We start from the raw sequence: 25,813 nt of genomic DNA, 5'->3' as shown, positions 1-25,813 counted from the left end.
GAAAATTTTAGGAAGATCAATTATGCTGGAAAGAGAATGCTATGGGAAGCATCTGACAGGACAGCAAACTGCAGAGAAGTTCCTGGGAAACAGGGATGTCCTACTTGCTCCATTTGTACCAAATTACAGATTGTGTCAGGACCAGGGGTGAATCTTGCATGGAGTTGGGAAAAGACAGTAACTCTGACAAGTCCACAGCCTCAGCAACCTGGAGCGGAGGAGGCAGTGGGTCTTCCACTCCTGGAAGGTTTTTCTTTGTGTTTTTGGTCAGCACCAAAACCCACCATTTAGGAAGCAGAGTGCTATCAAGTGCAAGGCCTCAGGGGGAGGTTTGGAGTTCTTTCGAATGTAGTTAAGAGATTGGAGAAGAAACAGCAAGAGAGGGGACTCAGTAATGGATGGACTGAGCAGCTGGGTGGCTGTGATCATGACTTCATGGGGAGCTGGGAGTTCTGTCATGCTGGCCCATTCTTATGGAAAGCAAGTCCTGAGGTCATCCCACAGCCTTGGGAAATCCTTGGCTGCCAGGCATGTATGGCAGAATAGTTCCAGCACCTGATATATATATATATATATATATTTATTTTTTTTGGAAACCTGGCTGTGAGAGAACTGCTCTTTAAATCAGCAGACAGCAACACAAGACAGTAGTAAGAGCAGATACTCGAGTGCAGTCCCTACGAGTATGAAAGCCACTGTCTTGTTCCTTAACAGGATAGATTGATTTATTCTAGCGCAGAACAACTGGTAAAGTCAGTCTGCAAACAATCTGAAGAGCTAGTCATTGAGTACAAATGCTGAAGGTCTTGCAGACAAATCATGAAAATACTGAGACCACAAATCAAGCTGCTGTTAAGGGAAGCAAAATGTCTAATCTACTCCAGATTAGTGCTGAATCGTGTTGGGTGGTAGAAGCAATGAGGCAGATTGTCTCTTTATAACATGAAATGTAAATAGGCAACGCTGACCATATGGCTGCTTCTGCAGCTGGTGGGGCTGCTCCTCCGCTCCCAGCGCAGCCTTCGACCAGGGATGGGACGTACATAGGTGCTGTGATGGGTGCTGTCATTAGTGGAGGTGGTGGTCACGGCTCCCTTCCTTGCGTGGCAGGTTTTTCCTGTGTTTTTTTTATGCACCCCAACCTCCTGCTGCAGCGTAAGGCTTAACGCTGACAGGAAAACAAATGCAAAAAACCAAAGTGTCTGGTGATGTCCATCTTCTGAGCTGAAAATGGAATTAGCGTTTGGCCAACATTGAAAACGGGACTTCTCCGACTGGCAGAGAGGCCAAAAAGATACCCAACCCGCTTCGCGAAGGCATTTTAGGGACAGGCCGGAGGCCCGCCGGGGAGGTCCGCGCCTGCTGCGGCCCTGCCTGACAGGAGCGGGATCGGGGCCGCGCAGCTCCCGGACAGGGGCAGGGGAGGCGCCGTGTGCGGGCAGCGGAAGGAAGAGTCTCTCCCCGAGCCTGCGGGACAGAAGGAGCCATAACTGTCGGGCGTCCTCCCCGCGCCGGGACGAGCCTGTCGGGGGGCTGTAAGCGGAGTCCCCACGTCCTCCCTCCGCCTGCCCCTGACGGCCAGGCGGGCGGGCTGCTGCCACACGGCCCGGGAAGGCGGGCGGCCGCGCAAGGCCCGACGGGAGCTGTAGTCCTTCAGGCGGCGGCGCAGCGCGGCCAGCCGGCCGCGAGGACTACAGTTCCCAGCATGCCTCGGGGCAGGGGCGCTTGTTCCCCCTCTCCCGGAGCCCGTCGGCGGCGCTTGGCCGCTGGTCTGTGTGGGTGGGAGCGGGAGGCCGGGCGGCGCGGCGGGCATGGGCGGCGGCGGCGGCGGCGGGGAGTGAGGGGTCCGCCACGATGTGGCTGAAGCCCGAGGAGGTGCTGCTGAAAAATGCCCTCAAGCTGTGGGTGCAGGAGCGCTCCAACCAGTACTTCGTGCTGCAGAGGCGGCGGGGCTACGGCGAGGAGGGCGGAGGCGGGCTGGCAGGTACTGCCCCCACCCCGGGGGCCGGGGCAGGCTGTCCCCTCGGTGTCCCCTCGGTGTCCCCTCGGTGTCCCCTCGGCTCGGCGGCGGGCAGGGGCCGCCTCGGGCCCGGTCCCTCCTGAAGGGGCCGGAGGAAGGGCTGGAGGGGGGGGGGGATGGGCCCTGGGCCCCCCCCCCCCCAGAGGGGCAGGGAGGAGGGGGAGGCCCGGCCGAGTTTTGGAGCCCTTGACCCTCATGGGGTTTCTCTTTTTCCTCCTTCTCCCCCCCCCCCCCCCCCTTTTTCCTTGCATGAGAGGCGTTTCAAAAGATGTCCCGCTGGGAAAAGGAAGGTTTGTTGAAGTTTCTGGCACGCTCCGTCTGGGATGGGGCCTGCTGGTGCCCGTGGTGGCAGGGGCTTCCAGGAGCAGAGTTGCCCGCTGGGGATGTGCGTCCCGGTGGGCCCGGGGCCAGCAGCCACCCTTGGGGCGGTAGGTAGAGCTGAGGTCAACGCTTGGTACGAGCTTAACAGCCTTTTGCTCCAGCGGACACGCTGGCAGAGTTAGATTTGCGGTGTGGTGGAAGAGGAGACGTCAGAAGAAATGACGGATCTGTCTCGCTTTGGCAAGGTGCTCGTTTCCGAATCCCTTTTCCTCCGTGTGTCTGAGGCTGCTTGGAATGAGCTCCTGCTCAGGCATTTCTGATCACGCATTTTAAAAACAAGCATATGATTTGATGGAGCTTGTCAGGAGGGGTGGGTCAGGAAAGTGACGGGGCATTGACCGCCATATAATAAACTTGATTGCATGAGAACTTCAAGGCATGGAACTGAGTTTCTGTTTTTAATTCTTGTCTGCTTTTATCATTACACACTGCAGGGACCCCAGCAACCACCAAGACCTCTGTTGTGGTAGTAGCTATTCAGACTAGAACTGACTCCTTCGTAGTCTGGTAGTGTCTGTCATTGACTCTGTCAAGGAGAAATGCTACAGGGAAGCAGAGTAAAGTTGTTCCTGGGTGGGATATGGTTCTTGGGTGTTTTGCATGAGTTGCATCTCTCTGGGTTTTCTAGGCTCTCTCTAATTGTGTCATTGTAAGACACACTATATTAAATGTGAAGCATAATTGTCCTGTTGAAACATTTATTCATTCTACCGGACAAAACCACAAAGTCCAAACTTTTGGCTGATGAATTTCCGATGTAGAAATAGCCCTCCCAGCTGGAGGTGGGGCATTCTTCGTTGGCATCTGAACCACTTGCAGGGCGCAAGGAAAGTGTAAAAAGAATATCCCAGATTTCCTTCAAGGCATATTATAATATTATATAGTTAATGTTAGGCTTTGGCTTAAAGCCAAGGGTGGTATTCTGCAACCTTGGAAGTCTTGTGGTCATCAGGCTAAATGGGCCATTCTCTGACCTGGTATCTTTGGAAGCCATGGAGGCTGAGCTGGTAGGAAGGCTGTCTTTCTGTGTGATAAAATTCATTCAAGAACAGTGACTAAAGTGAAACAATGAGAACTAGAATTAGGTGTTGATTTAAAAACATCCTCATAGGCTTATAGTTGGACAGACAGCTGGGCCGTCCTAGTGCCCTTCTGCTTTTGTTGAAGGTGAGGCTTCCATCACTAGTCTTCTGTCCTTGATGGCATTTGACAGCATGGAAAAACACTTGAATGGGATAGTTCCTGTAGCATGCTTTTTTTTAAGGTGGCATTGTACATTTTATTTCTGTAACTTTTCTCATAATGTTTCATCTGTGCAAGTTATGTTTTTCACTGGACAGAAACAAAAAGAGTGAGATGTTATTGAATTAAAATTGTGATTAAGAAATAGTAACAGGAAAATTGGAAAAGCAGTTACATCTGTGTTTGCAGGTTTGAAAATATTCAAACCTCCTAGGTATAAGCTAGCATAATTTGCTATGCCCGATTTTAATTTTATGTTGCTATGTGTCACTCAAGAAAATTAGCGCTTACTTTAGAAAAAAAACAATGAAGAGCTATTATCTTATGAGGTCATCGCAAATCTGCCAAGTAAAATCTTGTTCTCCTGAACAGCATTTTTCAGCTGGTGAGACAGGGCTAGAGGTGACTGGTGGCATTGAGGGGCTGGGGAGTTATGAGTGAAAGAGGCAGGCAGTAGTGCAAGACTAAGTCTTGAGGGAAGAGAGGGGCAATGCCTCAAGACAGGAATGGGAAGAAAGATGAACAGTGCTGCAGGGTTTGAATAGCAGTTATGGAGACTAGCTGAGGAGGCAGTAGCAAAGGATTCCCAAGAATACAGGAGTACACTTGGTAAGACAGACTTTAAGGAGCAGAGATGCGAGTTTTGAGGAAGCAGCCAATAGCTGGAGAAGGTACAGACCAAGGAGAAAAAGATAGAAGACAGCAGAGGCACTTACCTGAACGAAGGCTGGGAATTCTGGTGCTGTCCTAGGTTTAGAAAGAAGGCTGCAGTTGGATTTGTTTCTGTGACCCTTCTGGACTGACTGTTACAGCAGGACCAATTTGTAATCTGTAGATGATACAATTAGCTCTTATGGCTTGTGTCCACACACAGCATAGTTCTGAGTTGGCTAGTGTAGATAAAAATGGACAGAAATATCTTGTGCTGGTTGTGCTTAGACTTGTCCCTTTCCTGCAGGTATGCACCTGCTTATCTTTACATTTCATTCTCTTTCTTTTTTTAGACCTCACCTAAGGATACAGATGCTGTAACCTGTTTGACTGGTTCTGCACCTGATAGTTCAGCGTACAATAGACTGTCCCAAAGTATGTTGCTGTACGTCTGGCAGTGCAGCCCTATGACCACTTGTTATTCTGTCTTCTGCAGAGCTGCTGTGGGAGAGCTACTCAGATTTTCTAGAGTGTATTGATACAAATATAGTTAGGCAAAATGGCCCATGTGCTGAAGCGCAGTTATGATGACACAAAACCTGTGTTGTGAATGCATGTGCCATAACCAACGTCTAGTGAGATTAAGCATATTGGTCACAAAGATGTTGCTTTGGTTATAGTTTAGACAGGACCTTAATTAGGAGATGGGTATTCCGGGAGTAGTTATACAAATGAGTATTTGGTGTCATAAAATACCAATCTTTCACTGAAATGTGAACAAACAAATAATTTGTTTTCTGCTTCCATTGTTTCAATTTGCCTTTTTCTGCTTGAGAAATTTAAGTAAAACACAACTGTGAGAGGAGAAAAACTTATCAATGAAAGACATGGTTGGAACTAGTCTTCCCTGCTTGTCGTACATGCCATGTGTGGAAAAAAGGGGGATCTCAAAGGTAGGGAAAAACCCTGACTCTTCAAGTCCTGGATTTCCTGCAGCAGTTATTGCCATCCTCAATCTGTAGGAGGCCCCTACTGGTATTCCTGCTTTTTAAAAGATGTAGCTTGTTGTCTACTAGCTTGCAGGGATAGGAGTTTGGAGGAAGGGAAGACAGGGCTAGCTTGTGTATGTGCTCTGGGGAAATTCTCCTTGTCTGGTATCTGTCAAAAGGAATAATGTTAAAAGTATTATCAAGTAGTGGATGTCAATGGCAAGGACCTTGTTTCTAACAGAATTACGTGGTGGACCAATTAAAAAAGTACTTGGTGATCTTTGCACAAACTTAAAGAAATTTATTTTGGTAGGAACTGCAGGGCGGGAGAGGAAACTTGCACTGTAGCTAGGCTTGGTGTGCAGCAAAGGAGATGCTTGCTTTTTAAAACTTAAAGGTCTGTGCTGTGGCATAACTAAATATACAGTAGTAGAATAAATGGTAGAAGTAATTCATACCTACTGGTGTTTTAGCACACTGACCTTTTGGTGTGGCTTACTTGCTGTGGGTCCTGAACTGTGATAGGAATCGAAAGGAAAACTTGCTGGTTAATAAAGATCTGAAATGACCTCTGCTGCATGCTGTTTTCAGCAGCTGTAGCAAAGATTATTTTGCAGTGCATATATTTGTGAGAGTAATAACACGACTCTGTTAAGAAGCATATTTACATTTGGGGATGATGGGAAAATGACCGGCACGTGCTTCCCAGTTCGCGTTACGCAGCTTTTTAGCTGTACAGAAGCAAAGATAAGGAGGAACTGTGATATTTGTGATACTTTTCTCTGGGCCTACCAAGGAGACTAATACTTAGCTTATTTCAGAGTTGTGCTTCTAATTTTCCCTTCTTTCAAGGATATCTTTATTGCCACAAACAGGCAAGATAGATTGACACACAAGGGCTTGGATACACACTTTAGTTTATTGAGTTACCGTTGTCTTACCCAAGTCACAACCACTGGCCATAATGTACTTGAGTTATTGTAAATGGAGATGAAATCTTTTTTCACTGAAGGCTTAAACTGACCTATTTTACATCTCAGTTGACTAAGAACATTTGTGTCTCAGCCCATGCTCAGTATTTCATTAAGCTGAGGTTTCTTAGTCATGAGATCGAGTTCACTTGGGAAATAAAATTAAGCAAAAAAAGAGTTCTGTGCTTAATTTGAGGAAGCAGAAAAAACTGTCTTATTCACAAGTTGGCATTCATGTGTTTTAAATCAAATACACAGAGACAATGGCTTTTCATGGTTTATATGGTATGTATTTGTATCTTAGTTTATCTAGTGAAAACTGGGGCTTCAGTCTTTTTTTTTTTTTTTAAACCAAACCAAAATGCTCTGTAAAACTGCTGTTATGGAATAAAGCTTTATTCTGCTTTATCCCCTACAGTAAATATTTACTGTAGTAGGAATTTACAGTTTGAATCTTCTGCATTGTAATTTGGCAACAGTTCACTCTGCATGTGTGTTTCTCCCCTGATATTATATCCTGTGCCAGAGAAGCCTTTGTGGAGGATACATAGTGTCTGCTATGTTACTCTGGTAGTTTTGGTTTCGAGGGACCTGCATCTTCTAATTTTTTAAAAAAGGTTTTGCTGAAAAATACAGTCCATTTAAATTGCAGTTGGGATACTTGAATTTCTTTGCTTGCTTATGCAATGGATTTCAGTTTTGTAGTAAATCTGTATATTCACATACTATTCCTATTGATTTTATTCCTTGCAGTTGTATTTAGGTATTACATTGCCTTCAAGTTTTATTTTTCTTTTTCATTCACAATTTATTAACAGGTTGACTTTATGGTACAAAAACAACTAAAAAAATTAATTTGAAGTGCATTATTTTTATTCTTCACATTATACTTCTTCAAACCTAGAAATTTTAGTTGTCAGGACACAGCTATTAAAAACCTCTCTTAAGATTGCTCTAGGCTTTCTTGCTGTGAGGTATCCTCTGTAGGATTCTATGGAGTCTCTTCATGTACCTAAGAATCATATGCTGAAAGCTTAGGAGAATGCCTGTAAACGGTTTTAGCTCTTGAAGTATGACACATATCTGATCAAACTGAAGGATATTTGCTATTGTATTGGGCATGGCAAGGTTTCGGTAGCAGGGTGGCTGCAGGGGTGGCTTCTGTGAGATGTGGCAGAAGCTTCCCCTGTGTCCGACAGAGCTGATGCCAGCCGGCTCCAAGACGGACCCACTGTTGGCCAAGCCCGAGCCCATCAGTGACGGTGGTAGTGCCTCTGAGCTAACATATTTAAGAAGGGGCGAAAACCCCCCAGCATTGGAACAGCAGTGGAGAGAGGAGTGAGAAGATGTGAGAGAAGCAACCCTGCAGACCCCCAGGTCAGTGCAGAAGGAGGAGGAGGAGATGCTCCAGGTGCCGGAGCAGAGATTCCCCTGCAGCCCGTGGGGAAGACCATGGTGAGGCAGGCTGTCCCCCTGCAGCCCAGGGAGGTCCACGGTGGAGCAGATCTCCACCTGCAGCCTGTTGACCCCACGCTGGAGCAGGTGGATGCCCAAAGGAGGCTGTGACCCCGTGGGAAGCCCTCGCTGGAGCAGTCTGTGTATGAAGGACTGCATCCCATGGAAGGGACCCACACTGGAGCAGTTCATGAAGAACTGCAGCCTGTGGGAAGGACCCACGTTGGAGAAGTTTGTGCAGGACTGTCTCCCATGGGTGGGACCCCACACTGGAGCAGGGGAAGAGTGAGAAGTCCTGCCCCTGAGGAGGAAGAAGCGGCAGAGACAACGTGTGATGAACTGACTGCAACCTCTGTTCCCCATCCCCCTGTGCTGCTCAGGAGGAGGAGGTAGAGAAATCGGGAGTGGAATTGAACCCGGGAAGGAAGGAGGGGAATCCTACTCTGATTTGATTGGCAATACATTAATTTCCCTGAGTTGGGTCTGTTTTGCCTGTGATGGTAATTAGTGAGTGATCTCTCCCTGTCCTTATCTCGACCCACAAAGCCTTTCATTGTATTTTTTCTCCCCCTATCCAGATGAGGAGGGGGAGTGATAGAGCGGCTTGGTGGGCACCTGGCATCCAGCCAAGGTCAACCCACCACAGCTATCTACCACAAACTTACTTGTTTTACAGTATTTTTTCCCCTTTGGTTCCACTCTGATTAGCCCTTAAGTTCTTCAGATTGTAGAAGTGAGCAGTTATTGCCAAAATGAAGCTGACTGTAACTGCAGAATATCACTTTCTGCAGTTGTTGCCACTCAGGGAAAGCTTTTACAGTATTTTCAAACAGCTTCTTTTTATGATGATGTAAATAAACTAAGAGCGAGAACTCAATTGTACATCAAAGTGTCTACTTTTCAAAATTCTTAGTGTGATGGGGCTGACCAGTGTTGTGCTAATAGAACATTTCTGTTTGTAAGGAACTCTTACAGTCTTATAAATATTTTATGTCCCGTAACACTTCTAATGCAGCAAATCAGGAGGCTGTCTGATCCAGTTTTATTATAATTAATTATTGACCTCAAAGGTACTGTTATGCATTAGAGGAGAGAACAGGCTTGTGCTAACTTTGCTTCAGAACAATAGTACTCTTTTTTAAAAAAGACAACAGCATGTTTTCTTTGCTTCCAATTCTTCATCGGTAAAATGGAACTTACATTATTCTGTTTGCATTACACTAGTCCTACGCTAGGAAGTAGTCAGATTCCTGGGTATGATGTACATATTTAAAATGAAGATTCTCAGCAATAAAAAAGATGTAACTGACAGCTATTCCAGGAAAAAAAAAATAATCTTTGAGAGTGTGGATTGAAAGGACCAAAAAACCCCCCCAATATTAGTACTGTCCTGCTGTAGTTGGTGGAATAAATATAGAAGAACAAAGTGGTGTTGCCCCCAAATGGAAAAATGCTAGCCAGTTATTTTCATGTAATATGTTGGCTTTATTGCCCTAAGTTGGTACAACTGAGAGCAAAATTCATTGCTCATCTGTTTTGGTGCACGTCTCTGCAGCTAATGTTGATATTTTGCTAGCCAGGTGTTTTAGAGACTTTTGGGAAGAACACATCCTTATTTGAAAGTTTTTCTGGATTCCTTGCCCTTTATTTTATTTTCTAGGGTATTTTACCTTATTTATTTAAGTATCTAGGGTATTTGCCAGTAGTTTTACTCAAGTAGCTGTGAAACTGAAAATGTTTTTTAAAAGTAGAGCCCTTTCTCTGTATAAATGTGCATCACCTTCCTTATGACAGCTGAAGTCATTGCCTGAGTAAGGCAAGAGGATGATTTAGATGGAATCCCCAGTAGAAACTGTGGGGTCTAGCTTTGAGTAGACATGAGAGTAGGTGACCTTCTGTAGGTTGTCCCTAAAATTGGTTGTTTGAGAACAACACGTGCCGCATTTCATTAGCGAGGGATTGGCAAGTATGGCCTGAGCTGCTTTTTCCACTTGCCACTGTTATGGAGGTAGTTCTAGTGTCTGGGCTGAGCAGTTACTGATTCTTTTGTTACCTTCTCCTTTATTTTACAATTAATATCCTTATCATTATACAGGTGAATTTTAAGTCTCCACAACCCTGGACGTGAATCCTTCTTCGGTAGGCTTGTGTGAATGGAATTAGCAGAGTGCCAGCAAACGGCTCACCAGTGGTCTTACTTGCCTGGCTGAACGTGGTTCTTGATTTCCCATTGGGAAATAAATAGCAATAAAAGGGAGTGCTTGCTGAGCAACTTGTAGTTCTGGAAACCTTGACTGATAATACAATATTCAAAAAATTCACAGCTCATAGAGCACTTTCAGGACTAGGGTAGTCTATGTTGCATTTGTGGACAAAGCAATATTGACTAGTGGGACTGTTGAATTGACTGATACTAACCTGATGCAATTTAATGTGTCTATAATCTAATGACCTTCCAAGTAGACAGAAAGTGTTACGGCATTTTGAGGAGTGCTGCTTTCTAGTGCACTGTTGTAATCGTTCTCTCAACCTAAGCAGTTGCATCAACCTTACAAATGGAGACTAATGTCCTTGTACTGTATATCATAACAGAAAATTATATTAGGAGAATTGTGAATGAAATAATAAAACGTTTGCTGAAGCAAAGCCAATGTTTAGATCAGCTCAGTGTTATGACTCATTCAGTAAGCCAGAGCTCTTTAAACAGACATTAATGTTATCTATTCAATGTCTGACTTCAGTTAGAAACTACAAAAAAGTTCTACTTTCCAACAGTAACTTACAATCTATGAATTGCAGACAAGATAGTATTTTTGATTGATGTAATGTACTGCTCTTTGGGGGGCTTTGTGTTTTTCCATTATTACTCACTTCCATTTTTTTGAAGAGAACCAAAAGCATTCTGAGACTTGAATAGCTGCAGTAGAGGTAGTCACACAGGCTCTATGCTGAAAGTGTATCCTTAGGAAAACTATGTTCTGAGGATGATTGTCTAGACTTCTCAATTTGTTTTACTTTGCTTTCTTGTATTCTCTCACAATTGTTATTTTTCAGAATTTGAGAGGGGGTTAATGAAAAGAAAATGGAACAGAAAGTACCAGAAGCCAACCTAAAAATTCTGAAATAACTTTTGAGGGGTGCATTTGAAATTTTCTAAATCTAATGCTTCTATGGAATACTAAAACCTGAATCAACAGATCATTTTCCATTAAACATGGAAGGGTACTTAGAGGTGCTATAAGGGATATATTAAATTTGCATACAAGCTCCCTACCCTAATAGCATTTTGGGGGGGGAACGCCCTGCATCCATGATCTCAGCAGGTTTGCGGAACAGATTTTACAGCATCTCTTTGGGTAATTGCATCTCATATTTTTTGGGGTAATCTCATCTCTTATTTTGCAGTTCTTCTGTAGCGTGAAAGCTCTGTGTGATTGCTTTGGTAGCTTTGCTTTAGTTGAAGTTTCCACTTATGTGGCCATGCTAGAAGGATGGCAAGCATAGGAAATATGGGAAGGAAGCATAAGGTATTGTTGCTTGTATTTTTGTTTCTCTTGTAACATGAAGAAAAAGTTTTACTTGTGCATCAGGATCCAAAAGCTTGTATTTTTTCTGTATGGGCTTTTCTTCTTTTAGAATTCCCCAATTCTTAGATTTGAAAGGAACTTTTAAAATATCTGGACTAGTATTTATTTACTGTGCAGAAGGAATGATTTTGGCAGCCAAGATAAAATGCATATTCATTTTCTCAGGGAACTTTTTGCTCCCAGTTATGGAGAGATGATGTATGTCTCATTAATGAAATTAGTATATTTTGATCTGAACTCTGTTTAATAGGAGCTAATTCAATATCTAGTGGCAGGGAGTTGACATGGCCATTGTATCGTGGGTGTATAATCTATGTGGCAATAATGCACTTTATATAATATACTTACGCGTATGATGGTAGGATGAAATATTAGTGTTCCATACTTTATGTAGGAGTCATCTGATAGACTGTTTATGAAGAATGGTAGGTGTTTTCTAGCTATAGTATGGTATGAGCCACAAGACTTTTGTATGTTCTAATGTAAAAACAGTGGGATTTTCATAAAAATCAGACATAATGGAATTACAGTCTCCTAAGAGCTGTTTCCTATGACTGGAAAACAGAATAGTAAATGACTAGTTAAGGGGTAGTTCAATTACTGCTTGTGCTCATTGAAGGATGGGAACTACCATGCTATGTTTCAGGTTGTCCTCTGGTTTACCATATTACCTGGCTATTGCTTCCAAGGGGGTCATCTTAAAAAACTTCTTTGCCCTCATTTTGTGTTTATAATGGCTTTTACTGGATCAAAATATCATCGCCTCCCAAAGAAGTTCCTCTGGGAGCACTTTCTGCTTTACTCATTTGTGCTTCTTATTTTCTCAGTGTTCATTAGTCCTTACTTGGGTAGCATTCCTATTCACTAAGAAGGGAATCAGAAGTGAGTGTACATTTCAAAACCTTAGTTTCACTATGCTGTATACATTTTCTTGAATGCAACAGGTCTTCTCGTGGGAACATTAGATGCGGTGTTGGATTCTACATCGAAAGTCGCCCCATTTCGCATCCTGCATCAGACACCAGACTCTCAAGTCTACTGGTCCATCGCATGCGGTATGTACTATGATTTAGAAGCAAGCTGAGTTTATAAAGTGAAAAATGAGGGTACAAAGTACGGGATCCATTTTTGGGTTAATCCTTTCGCATCATTATTCATTCTCATGACCTCTAAATGGTTTAAAATTATTTGCAAACCTGTGATTGACAGTAATGTGTGGTTCCAGTTTTTCAGAATATATCTATGGGCTCTTCATATTACAATTTCAGACTGGCTGCCTTCTGCAGTTGTCCATCAGGTACTAAAGCCTTGGTGCTCTCTTAGAATAACAGAGGCACAATCTTTTCTTCTGGACCTGCAAGTGTAACTTTGCAAAGTTCAGGATGATAGGGATAAGTTGACCCTTGGGAGTACTAAGTGTGCTGTAGGTAGGAATAACAGGAGCCCCTTATCCTGATGTTTTTTTCCTACTTTATCTTTGCTTGTTAAAATGAGCCAGGTTCCCAGTCATGGTTGGAGCTGAATTTGTCCTCATATCTGCTGCTCTTGTAGAAGTTCTTTCACTTTCTCATATTGCATTATTAATCAGTAGGTAATGGAAAATAAAACTGACCTTGAGAGTGGAGTATGTAACTTTTCCTAGAGCATGCTTTTTGATAGCATGCATAGGTTTATTTTGTTGTGGGGGGTTTTTTTGGTGTGTTGGGTTTTTTTTGTTTTGTTTTGTTTTTTTTTAAATTTTAAGTTTTGCAGCTTCTCTTGAAGATAAAGTCTTAATTCCTTTATACAGGCTGGTTAACTACTGGGTGTCCAAAGAGACCTCCATTCCAGAAGTTGAGAGGACTCTTTTATTCTTTATGCATCATTGGCTTTTCTTCTGAGGCATGGTCTTAATTGAAATTAATTAATATTGTCATGTGGTCTAATGCTAAAAAGTCACTGTTGTGGAATTAATCTATTTCTTAGGCTTATTGAAAACTCTGAAAGCATCTATAATTACAGTGAAAAAGAACCATATATTTTAGTTCATTTTTCCATGCTTTAATTTTTTTTAAATAGTAGTGTTCAATAAAGAAACAAGACTCCACGTAGACTTCTCCAGGCTCTAGGGCTTCCTTTTAGTTGCCTGTGGCAAAAGATGAGCTTTGCAGGAGATCTACCATTCTGCAAACCCACGCATGAGTAATTCCACTAGTAAGTGCTATGGTGTTGTTACATTGGATTTTGCTGTTATTGCTTTATTATGAATCTTCATTGCTTCACCTTAAATGAAAAATTGTGCCTCTTGCTGTCTTTTCTATACAGTTAGCTACTTCCAAAATGCAGATTTGTTCTTTTAGATGTTTAGTTAATAGTTTACACATTTCATGCTGTAATGGTAATCTGCTTCTGTTCACATTCTGCAAGGACTTCTCTGAAGGGCAGTAGCCAGTGAGAGAGCTGTTTAATAATGATTTAATGTAATTCACTACATGTCACTTTAAATGGGCAGCCTTATAAAGTTGATAGAATTTGAACAGTTTCTGAATTGGCAGTAAATAAAATTTTAGGACTACTTCTGAAGAAGTCAGAACTGATGGTGACAGGCTATCAAAAACGTATTTTCATAAGTATGTTGGAAATATACTCTGGGGGATTCTAATGCCACCAGGTCAGCCTTTGGGAAAACACAAAGGGTAATCTTCACCTTAGAACTGAATTTATATCAAATCTGTGCTGTGTAAGTATACTTTACAACAAAAGGCTACATAATGTAGTTGTACTTTGTGTTAGAAAAAAGATTGTTCCTTCTGTGAAGAAATTGGAGAGGCTACATTTTGTTCCTGCTATTACATATTAAGGATCTGAAACAGTGCTCCTAAATCACTGAAATATTTATTAAAAACTTTCATGTTTACTGTGTCACATCTGTGCCTCTGATTCACAGTGACTCAAATAATTGGTCTACATGTGTAGTCTGAGAAAAATTAATTAGTTTTCAATTTAAGTGCTATGTTAATTACTCTTCATATAATTTTTTTAAAGTGTTGTTGCAGATCCACCCTGTGTAGCGCAGTCTAACTATTTAACAATATTTAGAACAATTTCTATTCATCCCCAAGGCAACTAACTAATTCTGTGGAGTCCATTGAAAGTTGCTTAATTAGTCTTTACAAAGTAAATTGAGAAAAAAGAAATTGTTAAAGGTGTGTTCTTGCTTAGGGGTATTGATAGTATGTGATTACACTGGCTGATTTTATTTGTGGCATTCCTGTGGAGGATGAAACTGCCAATTAATTTATATTCTGGAATCCCTTTATTCAAACTTACGTAAATTCTTTCCCTCTCTTTCCCTCTCCCTGTCTCCCACCATCTGATGGGGGGCCACCTGTCTTTAAATAACTGACTCAGTGTTGTATTTGCTGGACCTCTACTATTGTTTCACTAGTATCATCTCTGCTTATTACCTCTTACCACTTGCATAATTTGTAATTGAGTGTGTGAAGAGAGTAAGATGAATTACCATAAGCATTTTGAAGTTGTCCTACCACGTTTCTCTAATTATAAAAGTAGCTAGTGGGTAAGAGTGTTCCTTTTTATTTAAAGTAAACCAGTAATCTAAATGTATTTTTGGAAAGTTCAGGTGAGAGAGGTTTTTCTTTGCTATAAAGTTGCAGTGACATTCACCATATAGTAGGTGATAGCTCTCTGAAACCTAAACTAAAAAGCAGTGTAAAGTAAATAAAATAACAGGGCTGGATTCTCTCTGAGGTGTTTGAAAATGCAGTATTTGGAACGTTGAATTTTATTTTGGCTCTATGGTTTCTACATTCCTTATGGTTATTGATAACATTTTTTTTTAAGTTACTCCTCCTCTTACACATATGTAATGAAAGGAAAGAAAACAGTACTTATTGCCATGTGTTTGAGTCCCAGACAGTCCAGAAGAAAAAAAATTACTTATTCTGGTGGTGTTTCAAGGATCATTCAGCTTGTATGAATCAGCGAGCCTTTTTTCCTGCATCAGGAGTTAGTTCTGGTGTATGTTTTCCATATGGGGGGCAGCTGTGCTTCTGTCCTCTTGTAGAAGCCTGCAACTGCACGAAAACGATGCGTTGTTTGGCATTACAGCTTAAGCAGAACTTTATTGTAGGTAGGATGACATTGTTTCCTGAATGGTGGTTGCCTAAGCTTTAGAAATATAATTGTCAGAGAATGAGATAAACCCGTGACCTATAATGAGCACAAGTAAGTAGCAATTGACTGATTGTTGTAAGCAGCATAAAAGGTTGTTTCATGTATCCAAAGAGAAATCTTTGCTACCTTCCTGGTTGCAGCAATGTATGCTTTACGTCCTTACACTTGTTAGAAGGGATTTTGCACAGCAGGTCTAAGTCTTGGAGTTCTACTCTGGAAAATGGTGTGGCCCAGTGATCACAGCTGAGGATATCAAAGGCCCAGATTTCATTTTCTTCTTAGTCTCATGAATTTGATATCACATTTCCCACCTTCTAGACTATTAGACGGGGAGTGTTCTAGCAATGCTCTCTATCTGTGTTGGGGAGCTACTGCTGAGCTGAAGGAACTGTCAGTCCAAGTCAGGCTTCAGCACTGAGCCGCATGATGTTGACAAAGCTGAGATGCTTCTGGATGTAAGGCTAGAAAAATAGCTGCATAAAGGGCTTGAAAGATAAAAACAGAGCAGTGCACTTTTTTAATGTACACCAAATACATTTTTAGTGTACACAAGAGTTGAGGACAATAGATTTGAGACTTGTGATTTGGACTTGTGTATCTAAATTACTCTGTGAATTGGGAATTTGCTAAGTATTCTCTTGATTAATATTTTTAGTGAAATGATTAACGTCTGTTCTAATTTTAAGTAATACTAACTTTCTCTTTCAATCAGGATCCAGCAGAGAAGAAATAACAGAACACTGGGACTGGCTAGAACACAATGTTATGAAGACTTTATCAGTATTTGATTCAAATGAAGATATTACGAGCTTTGTCCAGGGAAAGATAAGAGTAAGTAACAGGCACATGACATAATTGGGAAAGGCTAAGTATTTTTTTTCCTCTAAATGTGCATGAATAATATGTCCTCTTTAGAATATCAGAGGACAGCATCGTAATGCTACATACTTCTGATGGAGTAGTATGTGGCTGTTAGCTTCAACACACTCCATTGCTCCTGTTTATCTCCCTGACAGGTAAGTAAGGTTGTTTGACATAAACTCTTCGTGGTAAACAATACATCAGATGCCTTTAGATAGTGGTCTAAAACTGTTGATAAATTATTTCACAATCATTTTAAAAATGCCTGGGAAGCATGTGGTATATTTTTTTGAAGGTGCAACAGTTCACTTTATGTATGCTAAATATTTAGCCCAGAAATTCTTGTGATTAAATGAGGAAAATATATCTATTTCAGAAGAGGAGACCTGGGAATGTGTGTTTTGCCTAAGTTGTGTGGGAAACTTGGTGGGTGAGTCTGAAATAGCACATTTGATTTGTGACCTCTGTTTTGATCCTCAGATTACTCTTCCTGTTCTAAAACTTACTATCCTGTTAGGAGAAGGCAGTGCTGTATGTATGCAGGTGCATATATGACACCCATCCACATGGATGCATATATAAAGTAACTGGTTCTTTTGTTTTAGGGTTTGATTGCTGAAGAGGGAAAAGGTTCTTTTGTAAAAGAAGATGATCCCGAGAAGTTTCGTGAAGGTCTTATGAAGTTTGAAAAGTGTTTTGGATTACCGGAGCAGGAGAAGTTGGTTACCTATTACTCATGCAGTTACTGGAAGGGCAGAGTGCCCTGTCAAGGATGGCTTTATCTTAGTACCAACTTCCTTAGCTTTTACTCATTTTTGCTGGGAGCAGAAAGTAAGTAAGCCTCGATACTAAGCCTAGTCCCTTCACATTTTACTGTTTATCTTTCATATTTGGAAGAACTATTCCTGTGTCCTAAGAGAGCTATTTTGCCATCTGAGCAGATGTCAACACAGAATAGAAAGAACTGCAAACATAAACTACTTTGTGGAAATGAACACATTTGTGTAACTTACTACATAATGTCCATTAGTTTTCTTCCTCTATATAAACTTCAGAGAGAAGGCAGACCTGTTGCAGTTGACTCTAACTAAAAGTTGTTTGTCATCTTTAGTTCATGCTGCATATTAATTCAGCCTGTAAGGATTACAGTTATTTCTTCACACACAGACCTAATGTTTCACATGGGTGCACTACGCATTGGTGATAATTGCACGTCTTTTTCTTCCTGTGTAACATTCGTTTGAAATGCCCAAACAAATGCCTCTAAGACTGTGAGCTATAACTGTATTTATGTGAAAACTAGAAAGCATAAAGAAAGTAGGATCCTTTCTAAGCTAATTTTCATTTGTATTGGGATATGTCATAGCTAATGGGCATGGTTCCTCTAAATGCTAATACATGATTGATTTACTTTAAGAAGCCCTAATGGTAGACTGTTTAAAGTGGGGTGGCTTATATGATGATGTTTGTTTGCAATTTGCAGTTTCACATCAGAGCAAAGAAAATGTGATGTAAGCTTCTATGTTCATACATGGTGTGTCTTTAATGGTTTTCTTTCTTTAAAATTCTTTCTAATGGAATTCTTTTATAGGAATTGTGAAGAGAGTGGTTTTTGTGCTTTTGTGAGTTTTTAGCCCTTTCCAAGTGTGTTATCATTTAACTGTATTGCTTAATTATATTTTATTAGTGCTGTTGACTACTACTTTTCTTTTTTTAATATGAGGGTAGCAACTAACAAGAAGTTACTCACATCTGCTTATATTTGTATTTTCAGTAAAACTTACTATCTCCTGGGATGAAATATCAAAACTTGAGAAGACTTCCAATGTGATTCTGACAGAGAGCATTCATGTGTGCTCCCGTGGGGAAGATCACTATTTTTCCATGTTTTTGCACATTAGTGAAACGTTCCTTCTCATGGAACAGCTGGCAAACTATGCTGTTAGGAGACTTTTTGACAAGGAGACATTTGAAAATGACCTAGTCCTTCATGACCCCCTGCAGATCACCAAGAGGTAATATATTACTTAGAGTCTATTTGTTCTTGGCCTAGTACTTTTTTAGGCAAAGGGGAAGAGAATCCTTGTCTCAAGGAGATATGTAAATGTCAGCAAAGCTGGTGTTCTCTTAAACAAGTGTCTCTATAAAATTTGGGATCAAAGCAATGTGGGGCATTGTGTTTCATGGTTACTTTGCAGTATCAAAAGTCTATATGAAGGCAGGAGGTGATCAAAACTTCAGAGCTGGTCTTCAACTATAGGGTTTATAGTGGTTTGAATTTTTAAAAGGCGTTCTAGCAGCATTTAGGATTAGAAAATTAAGACTGGAGCTGCAGTGTCTGCAAAGAGACCTGATGAGGAAGGATAAGGTTGGAGAATAAATAATTTAATACACATATGTAAATAATAACTACATGGCTTTTTTGCCACTGGAGATGGGTGATAAAATCAGTAAGTTGCAGATGGGTGCATGGCTTTCCTTATTTACCACAGTATTTTAGGCAGTGGGAAAGATGTGTATGTAAGTCACCTGATGGTTAGGGTCCATCCTTCTCAAGGACGGTATGTGATTATTCCTTGTAGTAATTTTATGGTTTCTCATCAGTTCTGGTTTCTGTTGAAGCAAATGTCTTTTCCTCAGAGACCTGTCCAAATTCTCACTCAAATATTCAGGTTTTGATCTGTGGACCACAGCTATTTACTGTGAAAAGTAACCAGGAAGAGCAAGTCTGGTTTAGGTAATTTAGATTCACATAAAGGGACTAAATCATTGTTGGAAAACACTACCTATCTGCAAATCAGAAATGATGACAAAGTGTTTTTCTAATAATTGTTTCTACTGAAAGCTCCATGTACCTGTGATTAAAATAAAAAAAAGCTATTTAGTTTTATAGTACAGTGATAATAAAACCTGATTTAAGTTGTGTTTTCTGGATAATTGATACCTCAGTTTGGTAGCAATGTTGGAGAGGGATGTTGCTCTACAACCAAAACATTGTTTCTGGCTGCAGTTATCTGTGAAGAATTAGCCCATGGCAGATGTTTACAGCATGTGCTACATTTCTAGCTAATTAACCTCTGTCAAGCCAAAAACTTGTTTTACGTTTAAATGGACTATTCTGATGGGTGGGGAAACAGAGAGGATTAGGCTATTAGTATGTTTTTCTGCACTACCTGCAGGCCCTGATTCAGCAAAGTACTCTGTAAGAACATGCTTGAATCTATTCCTGTACAGTGAAGTATTTAAGTATTTTGTTAAGTGGGTGTATTTAGATAGGTGTGGTCCTGCCCTTTGTTTCCTCTTCAAGCAAAACATTGAACCCTCCAGATCGACCCCATGGATTATGGGAAAGCGTGATGTTAGTATTACTGACTTTTCCCAAGGTATTTTTAACTTTTGTATTTGTAAAGACATTTTAAACTTATTTAATTTTTATTTTCTCTCTTCTACCCTGTTTTTTGTTTTGTTTTTAATCTAGAGGCCTAGAAAGCCGTGCCCACAGTGAGCAGTTTAGTGCATTCTTCAGGCTACCCAAAGAAGAGACCTTGAAGGAAGTTCATGAGTGCTTCTTATGGGTTCCTTTCAGTCATTACAACACCCATGGAAAAATGTGCATTTCAGAAAACTACATCTGCTTTGCTAGCCAGGATGGCAGCCTGTGCAGCGTAATCATTCCATTAAGAGAGGTAATGCAGTCTACAAGTCAGAGGCAGTTATACCAGAAGTCTTGCACTTGTGTAGTTTAATGCCAGTTTAGCAGATTTTCATTAGAATCTGCTTACTTTACATGATGTCATATATTTCCCCCTATCTTTGATACTGCATGTAGGAATTCTGTTTGTAGGTTTATAGAACTGCTTTCATGTTTCAGCTTTGTTCCCTGTATCCTCTTTCCCTTTTCTGTTTACTCTGATTTGTGTAGCTGGGTACAGAATCCAAATTTTTTAATGCTTTTTTTTTTAAATGAAAAAGCTTATGCTTAATTCTTGAAGTTGAGTTAATGAGAGATTCTCAAGATAAAAAGTAAAGAATTGGAGGGGGTTGAGGGTCTTAGAATCATAGAATCGTTTAGGTTGGAAAGGCCTTTAAGATCGAGTCCAACCGTCAACCCAACACCACCATGCCCACTAAACCATGTCCTGAAGTGCCACGTCTATGTGTTTTTTTGAACACCTCCAGGGATGGTGACTCCACCACTTCCATGGGCAGCCTGTTCCAATGCCTGACAACCCTTTCAGTAACAAAATTTTTTCTAATAGCCAATCTAAACCTCCCCTGGCGCAACTTGAGGCCATTTCCTCTCATCCTATCACTAGTTACTTGATAGAAGAGACCAGCACCCACCTCACTACAACCCCCTTTCAGGTAGTTGTAGAGAGTGATAAGGTCTCCCCTCAGCCTCCTTTTCTCCAGGCTAAACAGCCCCAGTTCCCTCAGCTGCTCCTCATAAGACTTGTGCTCTAGACCCTTCACCAACTCCGTTGCTCTTCTCTGGACACACTCCAGCTCCTCCATGTCTTTCTTGTAGTGAGGGACCCAAAACCGAACACAGTATTCAAGGTGCAGCCTCACCAGTGCTGAGTACTGAGGGACAGTCACTTCCCTGCTCCTGCTGGCCACACTATTTCTGATAGAGGCCAGGATGCCGTTGGCCTTCTTCTCGAACTGGGCACACTGCTGGCTCATATTCAGCTGGCTGTTGACCAGCACCCCCAGGTCCTTTTCTGCCGGGCAGCTTTCCAGCCCCTCTTCCCCAAGCCTGTAGCGCTGCATGGGGTTGTTGTGACCCAAGTGCAGGACCCGGCACTCGGCCTTGTTGAACCTCATACAGTTGGCCTCGGCCCATTGATCCAGCCTGTCCAGATCCCTCTGTAGAGCCTTCCTACCCTCCAGCAGATCAACACTCCCCCCTAACTTGGTGTCGTCCGCAAACTTACTGAGGGTGCACTTGATCCCCTCATCCAGATCATTGATAAAGGTATTAATGAGAACTGGCCCCAAAGCTGAGCCCTGGGGAACACCACTTGTGACCAGCTGCCAACTGGATTTAACTCCATTCACCACAACTCTCCAGCCAGTGTTTTACCCAGTGAAGAGTACACTTGTCTAAGCCACGAGCCGCCAGCTTCTCAAGGAGCATGCTTTGAAGATCTTGAAGATTAGTAATCGCTCTGCCATGTTCCTTTCTTAGGTCAGTAGTCCAATATTTTTTGCAGCAGTTGAGCAGTGCTCTCTGTTCAAAAGTCTATAGGAAAATCCACTGACAGTTGTCAGTGAACAAGTATCAGTGCCATTACAGCTGGTAGTGTCCAACAGACTGAATGAGGACCATATTGTAAAGGACACAGCATTCATATTTCTATAAAGTACTATAGCTAGACTGTGGAATAACTTCTGGAAAAAAAAAACAAACCCAAATCTTCTCTATCCTTCTCTGGACTTCATGTGGTCTGGGACGTTGCCACATTTCAGTCTTCCAGTATTAAAAGCTTTCCATCAGCACCCAGACATATTTTACAATAGCCTAAAAATTAACCGGGTTCTGTAATTGCTCTGCATACTCTGTGTACATGCTGCCTGACATAAGACACCTGACATGGGGGGGTGAGCTGAGCTAATTTCAGCAATACACTTGGTGTTCCCTGCCCAGATAAAGCAATTTATTTGATTATCTATAAATAGTCCTGCAAACAATAGAGATTTCTATAACCTCTGAAAAACAAGAAGAGGCTGTGTTAAAGGAGCTGACTCTAAATTTATTCTTGTGGATTGTCAGGCCCTCACTATTTGTTCTAGGGTACTGCAGTTACTTTATTTCAGTGGTCTTTCATTATTTACCTGTAACAACGTAAAAGCATCAGCAATGGCAGTCAGTCTAGCTGTTTGTGATTGTCTCACTTGTACTTGCATTATTAAAGTGTATTAACTGCCCTAATCTGTAACTGTTCCATCATGGCAATTAAAATCAGCTCCAGCTGTCATCTGTTATGACAGCTGTCTTTGAAAGGGTGTTCTCAGTAGAAATTTGTTCTTGTGAAACTTGTTTCATTTGATTACTTGCAAAAGGCATGTTTTGTCTGCTTTACGATGGTAAGAAAAAAGTAACAGCTTCAGCAGGTAGAAGGAGGCAAGATTTTCAAATAAGCTCAGCACTCACAGCTGGGAAGACCTCTTCAAAGATTTTTGGTACTTTGTCAAAAATCTATTGCATAATACTTATTATCTTGTGCTAAAATAGCTGCAGACCACTGAGCTTTAAATGTAGTGAGTTTGTTACTTGCGTTACTAATTCTGCTTGTGTGGTGCTTCATACTACTGTGTCATGTACACATATATTTTTAATAGGTTTTCTCTTTTAGAAGTAAGCTGGTAAAATTTGTTGCCTAATTTATGTATCTTTGCTTCCACAGGTCACAGGGGTGGATAAGGCAGATCCAGCTAACAGAGGAGTCAGCATTAGTACCAAAGGAAAAACAGCTTTTCGTTTCACAGAGGTTAGAGATTTCGAACAGCTTGTGGCAAAGCTCAGAATGAAATGCAATGCGACTTCAAGTCCACAACACATCGTAAATACAGAGGTAACTGCTCTGCTAATTCTAATTTCTTAGTATGTGTTCCTAGGACAAAGGTTGTGTAGTCTTACTAAGAGTTTACGTATCGTTGTCAGTGTTTTGCTGTGTAATGCAATACATCTATATTTAAGCCTGAATCTAGACACAAGATGGGTAACAATGTCTGCTGTACCTCTAGATTTCAAGTTGCCAAAATATTTGTTTTTTCTCTTTAAAAACTCATGTTCCCATCTCTTGCCTTCAGACCCTTCACATTAAAACAGAAGTCCACCAGTCTGATGTAAAATTATATGTAGCTATGTTGGTTTTTGCCAGCTGACTATTTGACTCAGGAGGTTGATGGAATGATTGTAAGGTTGTTTCTAGATGTGAAGAAATATGTATGTTTAGTTTCCTGCATGAGAAATAAGAAAGCAACGACAAAACATCCCTAACAAGTATTACTTATTATAGTTGCTGTATCTCTTCCCTAAAGATTTTCCCCTGAAAAAGAATTAAATAGAATCAGCTGAGGTAGCCTCTAAAGTGACAGTTGTAAGAGTGGAGAAGCGTACAAATAAATGCCTTTTGGTAGAAAAGAGTCAGTGTATCAGCAAAATCTCTACCTTGAGATTTTGATTCTTAAGGGTTAACAGGCAAAAATGAGTAATAAAAGCAAGATAGTTTGGAATCAGCAGAAATGCTCAGCTGATAAGGGTACAGCACAGCCCTGGGAGACCTGAGTGGTAAGGTCTGCTGCTCAGAGGCATTCCCTTTTAGATTACCTTATTTCTGGTTATATCTGCATTATTTTGACATACCATGCTAAGTCATGTACCTCTGGTTTTAAGGTGTGGAAAAATAAGTAACTCTGTGCCCTTATGAAAGAGAATGTGTTAAACAATGGTGCTACTGTGAATGCATTCTGGTTTGGGTTCTTTTGCTTTGTTTTCCATCAGGTTTTGAAAAGCAGTCCAGGTTCTAATGCTGGTTTTTAAATGCCTCAGCATATTTGTATAGTTCAATCTATGGCTCCATTTAAATGAATGTTTTTCTTTTGACTTCAATGGTGATGGATGATCAGACCTCCCTGTCTATTACAGTTCTCATTATGAATATTTGTCCTTTCATAATTCAGTTTTTGGCTTTAGAGATGGATTTTTTTTTTTTTTTTCAAGTGCAGCCTCCTGAAAGCCCAGCTGTGCAGAGCAGGGATTGCTGTTTTTGGTTTATTTTGGAAGTCTGTATCTGGTACCTGTAACTTAATATAATAGACAATGATGGTCTAGAAGCAAAACAGTTTCTGCTATCAGTGCTGCTTCTTGAAGGATTGTTTGGCATTTATAACTACCACTGTTAAATTTTTTTTCAAGGTTGCAGCTAGTTCTGCCTCTGACAGTCCAAAGGATTTTGATGCAGGATCGTCAAAAATGGGTCAGAGAGATAACAGCAAAACTGTCAGTACGGAAGCCCTAATGACTGTTTACCATCCTCAGGATGCTGAGAATCTAGACTCTAAAATGGTAAGGGATAAAATGGCCAACAGTTTTTGGAATCTAATTGGAAAGGACTGAAGTATATTCAAAATATATTCCAGCAAGGCTGCTGATTTCCTCTGGGGCTTTGCCAACCTTCTTTCATCTGCTTTTTCTGTATTTGGAGTCCACAGGGTGCTTCTTCATGGCTCCATTCAATTTTCTGCTCATCTTGTTGAATAATGATATGCCTTATCTTCATGGAGCTAATTCCTCCTGCTCTTGCAGCCCTCAGGGAAGAGTTGGCTGTTTGTTTTATGATAGTGAACATGTTTCATATCTATCTGAATTGTCAAGATACAAAGTCGCTACAAACTCTTCGGGGGCAAGCAGAATGTTATCAAGAAATTGACTTCATTTCTTCCTTGCTTCATTCTTTTGCACTGCTGTCTAACAATGTTATTCTCTGGAGAATGTTTCTTTAATTGTTTTTGTAGTAGGACATCCTATTTTTCCTTCTCCATAGTGTGTGCAAGAAGACAGAAAGCTTTTATTTTAAAATTAAGTCTTTCAGCAGAACTGGGTAAATTATGATACAGAATTTTTTATATTAGAGATATCAGAAAATAAATACCTTCTGGGCAGGAGAAAAGGGAGTCCAGATTTTTAAGTTCTGCTTTTTATAGTATGTTGAACAAAAGTGGACAAAATCTGCTTTTCCTTTTGGCACCTTTAATTGCTTTAACAATGTTAAATCTTACTGCTGCATGCACAAAAAAATGTAGTGGCAGCGTTCACCCTGTCTCAGCCCTGGAGCCTCTCATGAGTTAGAGCACCTGATCATCTGTTGCTTTGCTTCAGAGAAACTAAATTGCATTTTAGGTGCATAATCAACAGTTTATTAGTAATCTCTTACTTTACAAAGGATCTATTTCACTGTTTCTACTATCTCTGCCTCCTACTCTGCAGGTAAAGTGCCTGTAACTTCAATTCTCTCTGAATAGGGAATTTTTGCCAGTTTTCATTTTGTGAAGTGGGTTTTACTTACATGGCTGGTCCTACTGAAGTTCAGATTCATACACTGTTTTCTTCTATGTTGACAGAAATTGGCATTTTTTAAAAAAGTACTATCTGGTTGATAAATATTTGATTAAATGTAAAACCTATATGAGCATAAGTGTTTTCAGCTACTAGTTCCCCTCCTTAATCCAACTAGACTTTATTCTCCTGCAAATTTTCCTGATTATTGATTCTCTCCTAGTGCTATTTGGAGCTCATGTAAATAAACTGAGGAGAGATTGAGAAACTGTGGGAGAATGATGACACTGATGTCATGCCACCCCTCTGTGTGCTTTCCACCATTCGTAGCCATTCTGCTCCAAATCTGTCCACTAATAAAATGCAACAAAGCATGATAAATCAAAAAAAGGAAGCAACCTGTTTTGCCTGTTGAG

At 41.0% G+C, this 25,813-nt stretch overlaps 1 protein-coding gene across 2 annotated transcripts in view; it reads left to right on the top strand.

The window, feature by feature from the left end:
• Positions 1-1,792: 1,792 nt before the first annotated feature.
• Positions 1,793-25,813, top strand: part of TBC1D8B (TBC1 domain family, member 8B (with GRAM domain)) — a 44,455-nt gene continuing 20,434 nt past the window's right edge. Inside the window, exons 1-9 of one of the 2 annotated variants that reach the window (XM_010568934.1) lie at positions 1,793-1,984; positions 4,648-4,729; positions 12,241-12,351; positions 16,185-16,303; positions 16,939-17,164; positions 18,108-18,348; positions 19,812-20,019; positions 22,744-22,911; positions 24,258-24,407. In XM_010568934.1, the coding sequence (XP_010567236.1) occupies positions 1,889-1,984; positions 4,648-4,729; positions 12,241-12,351; positions 16,185-16,303; positions 16,939-17,164; positions 18,108-18,348; positions 19,812-20,019; positions 22,744-22,911; positions 24,258-24,407 (1,401 nt within the window). In that variant the 5' untranslated portion in view covers positions 1,793-1,888. The remainder of the gene's footprint in view (positions 1,985-4,647; positions 4,730-12,240; positions 12,352-16,184; positions 16,304-16,938; positions 17,165-18,107; positions 18,349-19,811; positions 20,020-22,743; positions 22,912-24,257; positions 24,408-25,813) is intronic. The other variant, XM_010568935.1, reaches the window with a different exon arrangement.

The sequence above is a fragment of the Haliaeetus leucocephalus genome, unplaced genomic scaffold, assembly GCF_000737465.1.
Source record: "Haliaeetus leucocephalus isolate CR32 unplaced genomic scaffold, Haliaeetus_leucocephalus-4.0 Scaffold262, whole genome shotgun sequence".
NCBI lineage: Eukaryota > Metazoa > Chordata > Aves > Accipitriformes > Accipitridae > Haliaeetus > Haliaeetus leucocephalus.
Note: the sequence above shows the minus strand (reverse complement) of the source record. Positions and strands in the feature narration are given on the sequence as shown.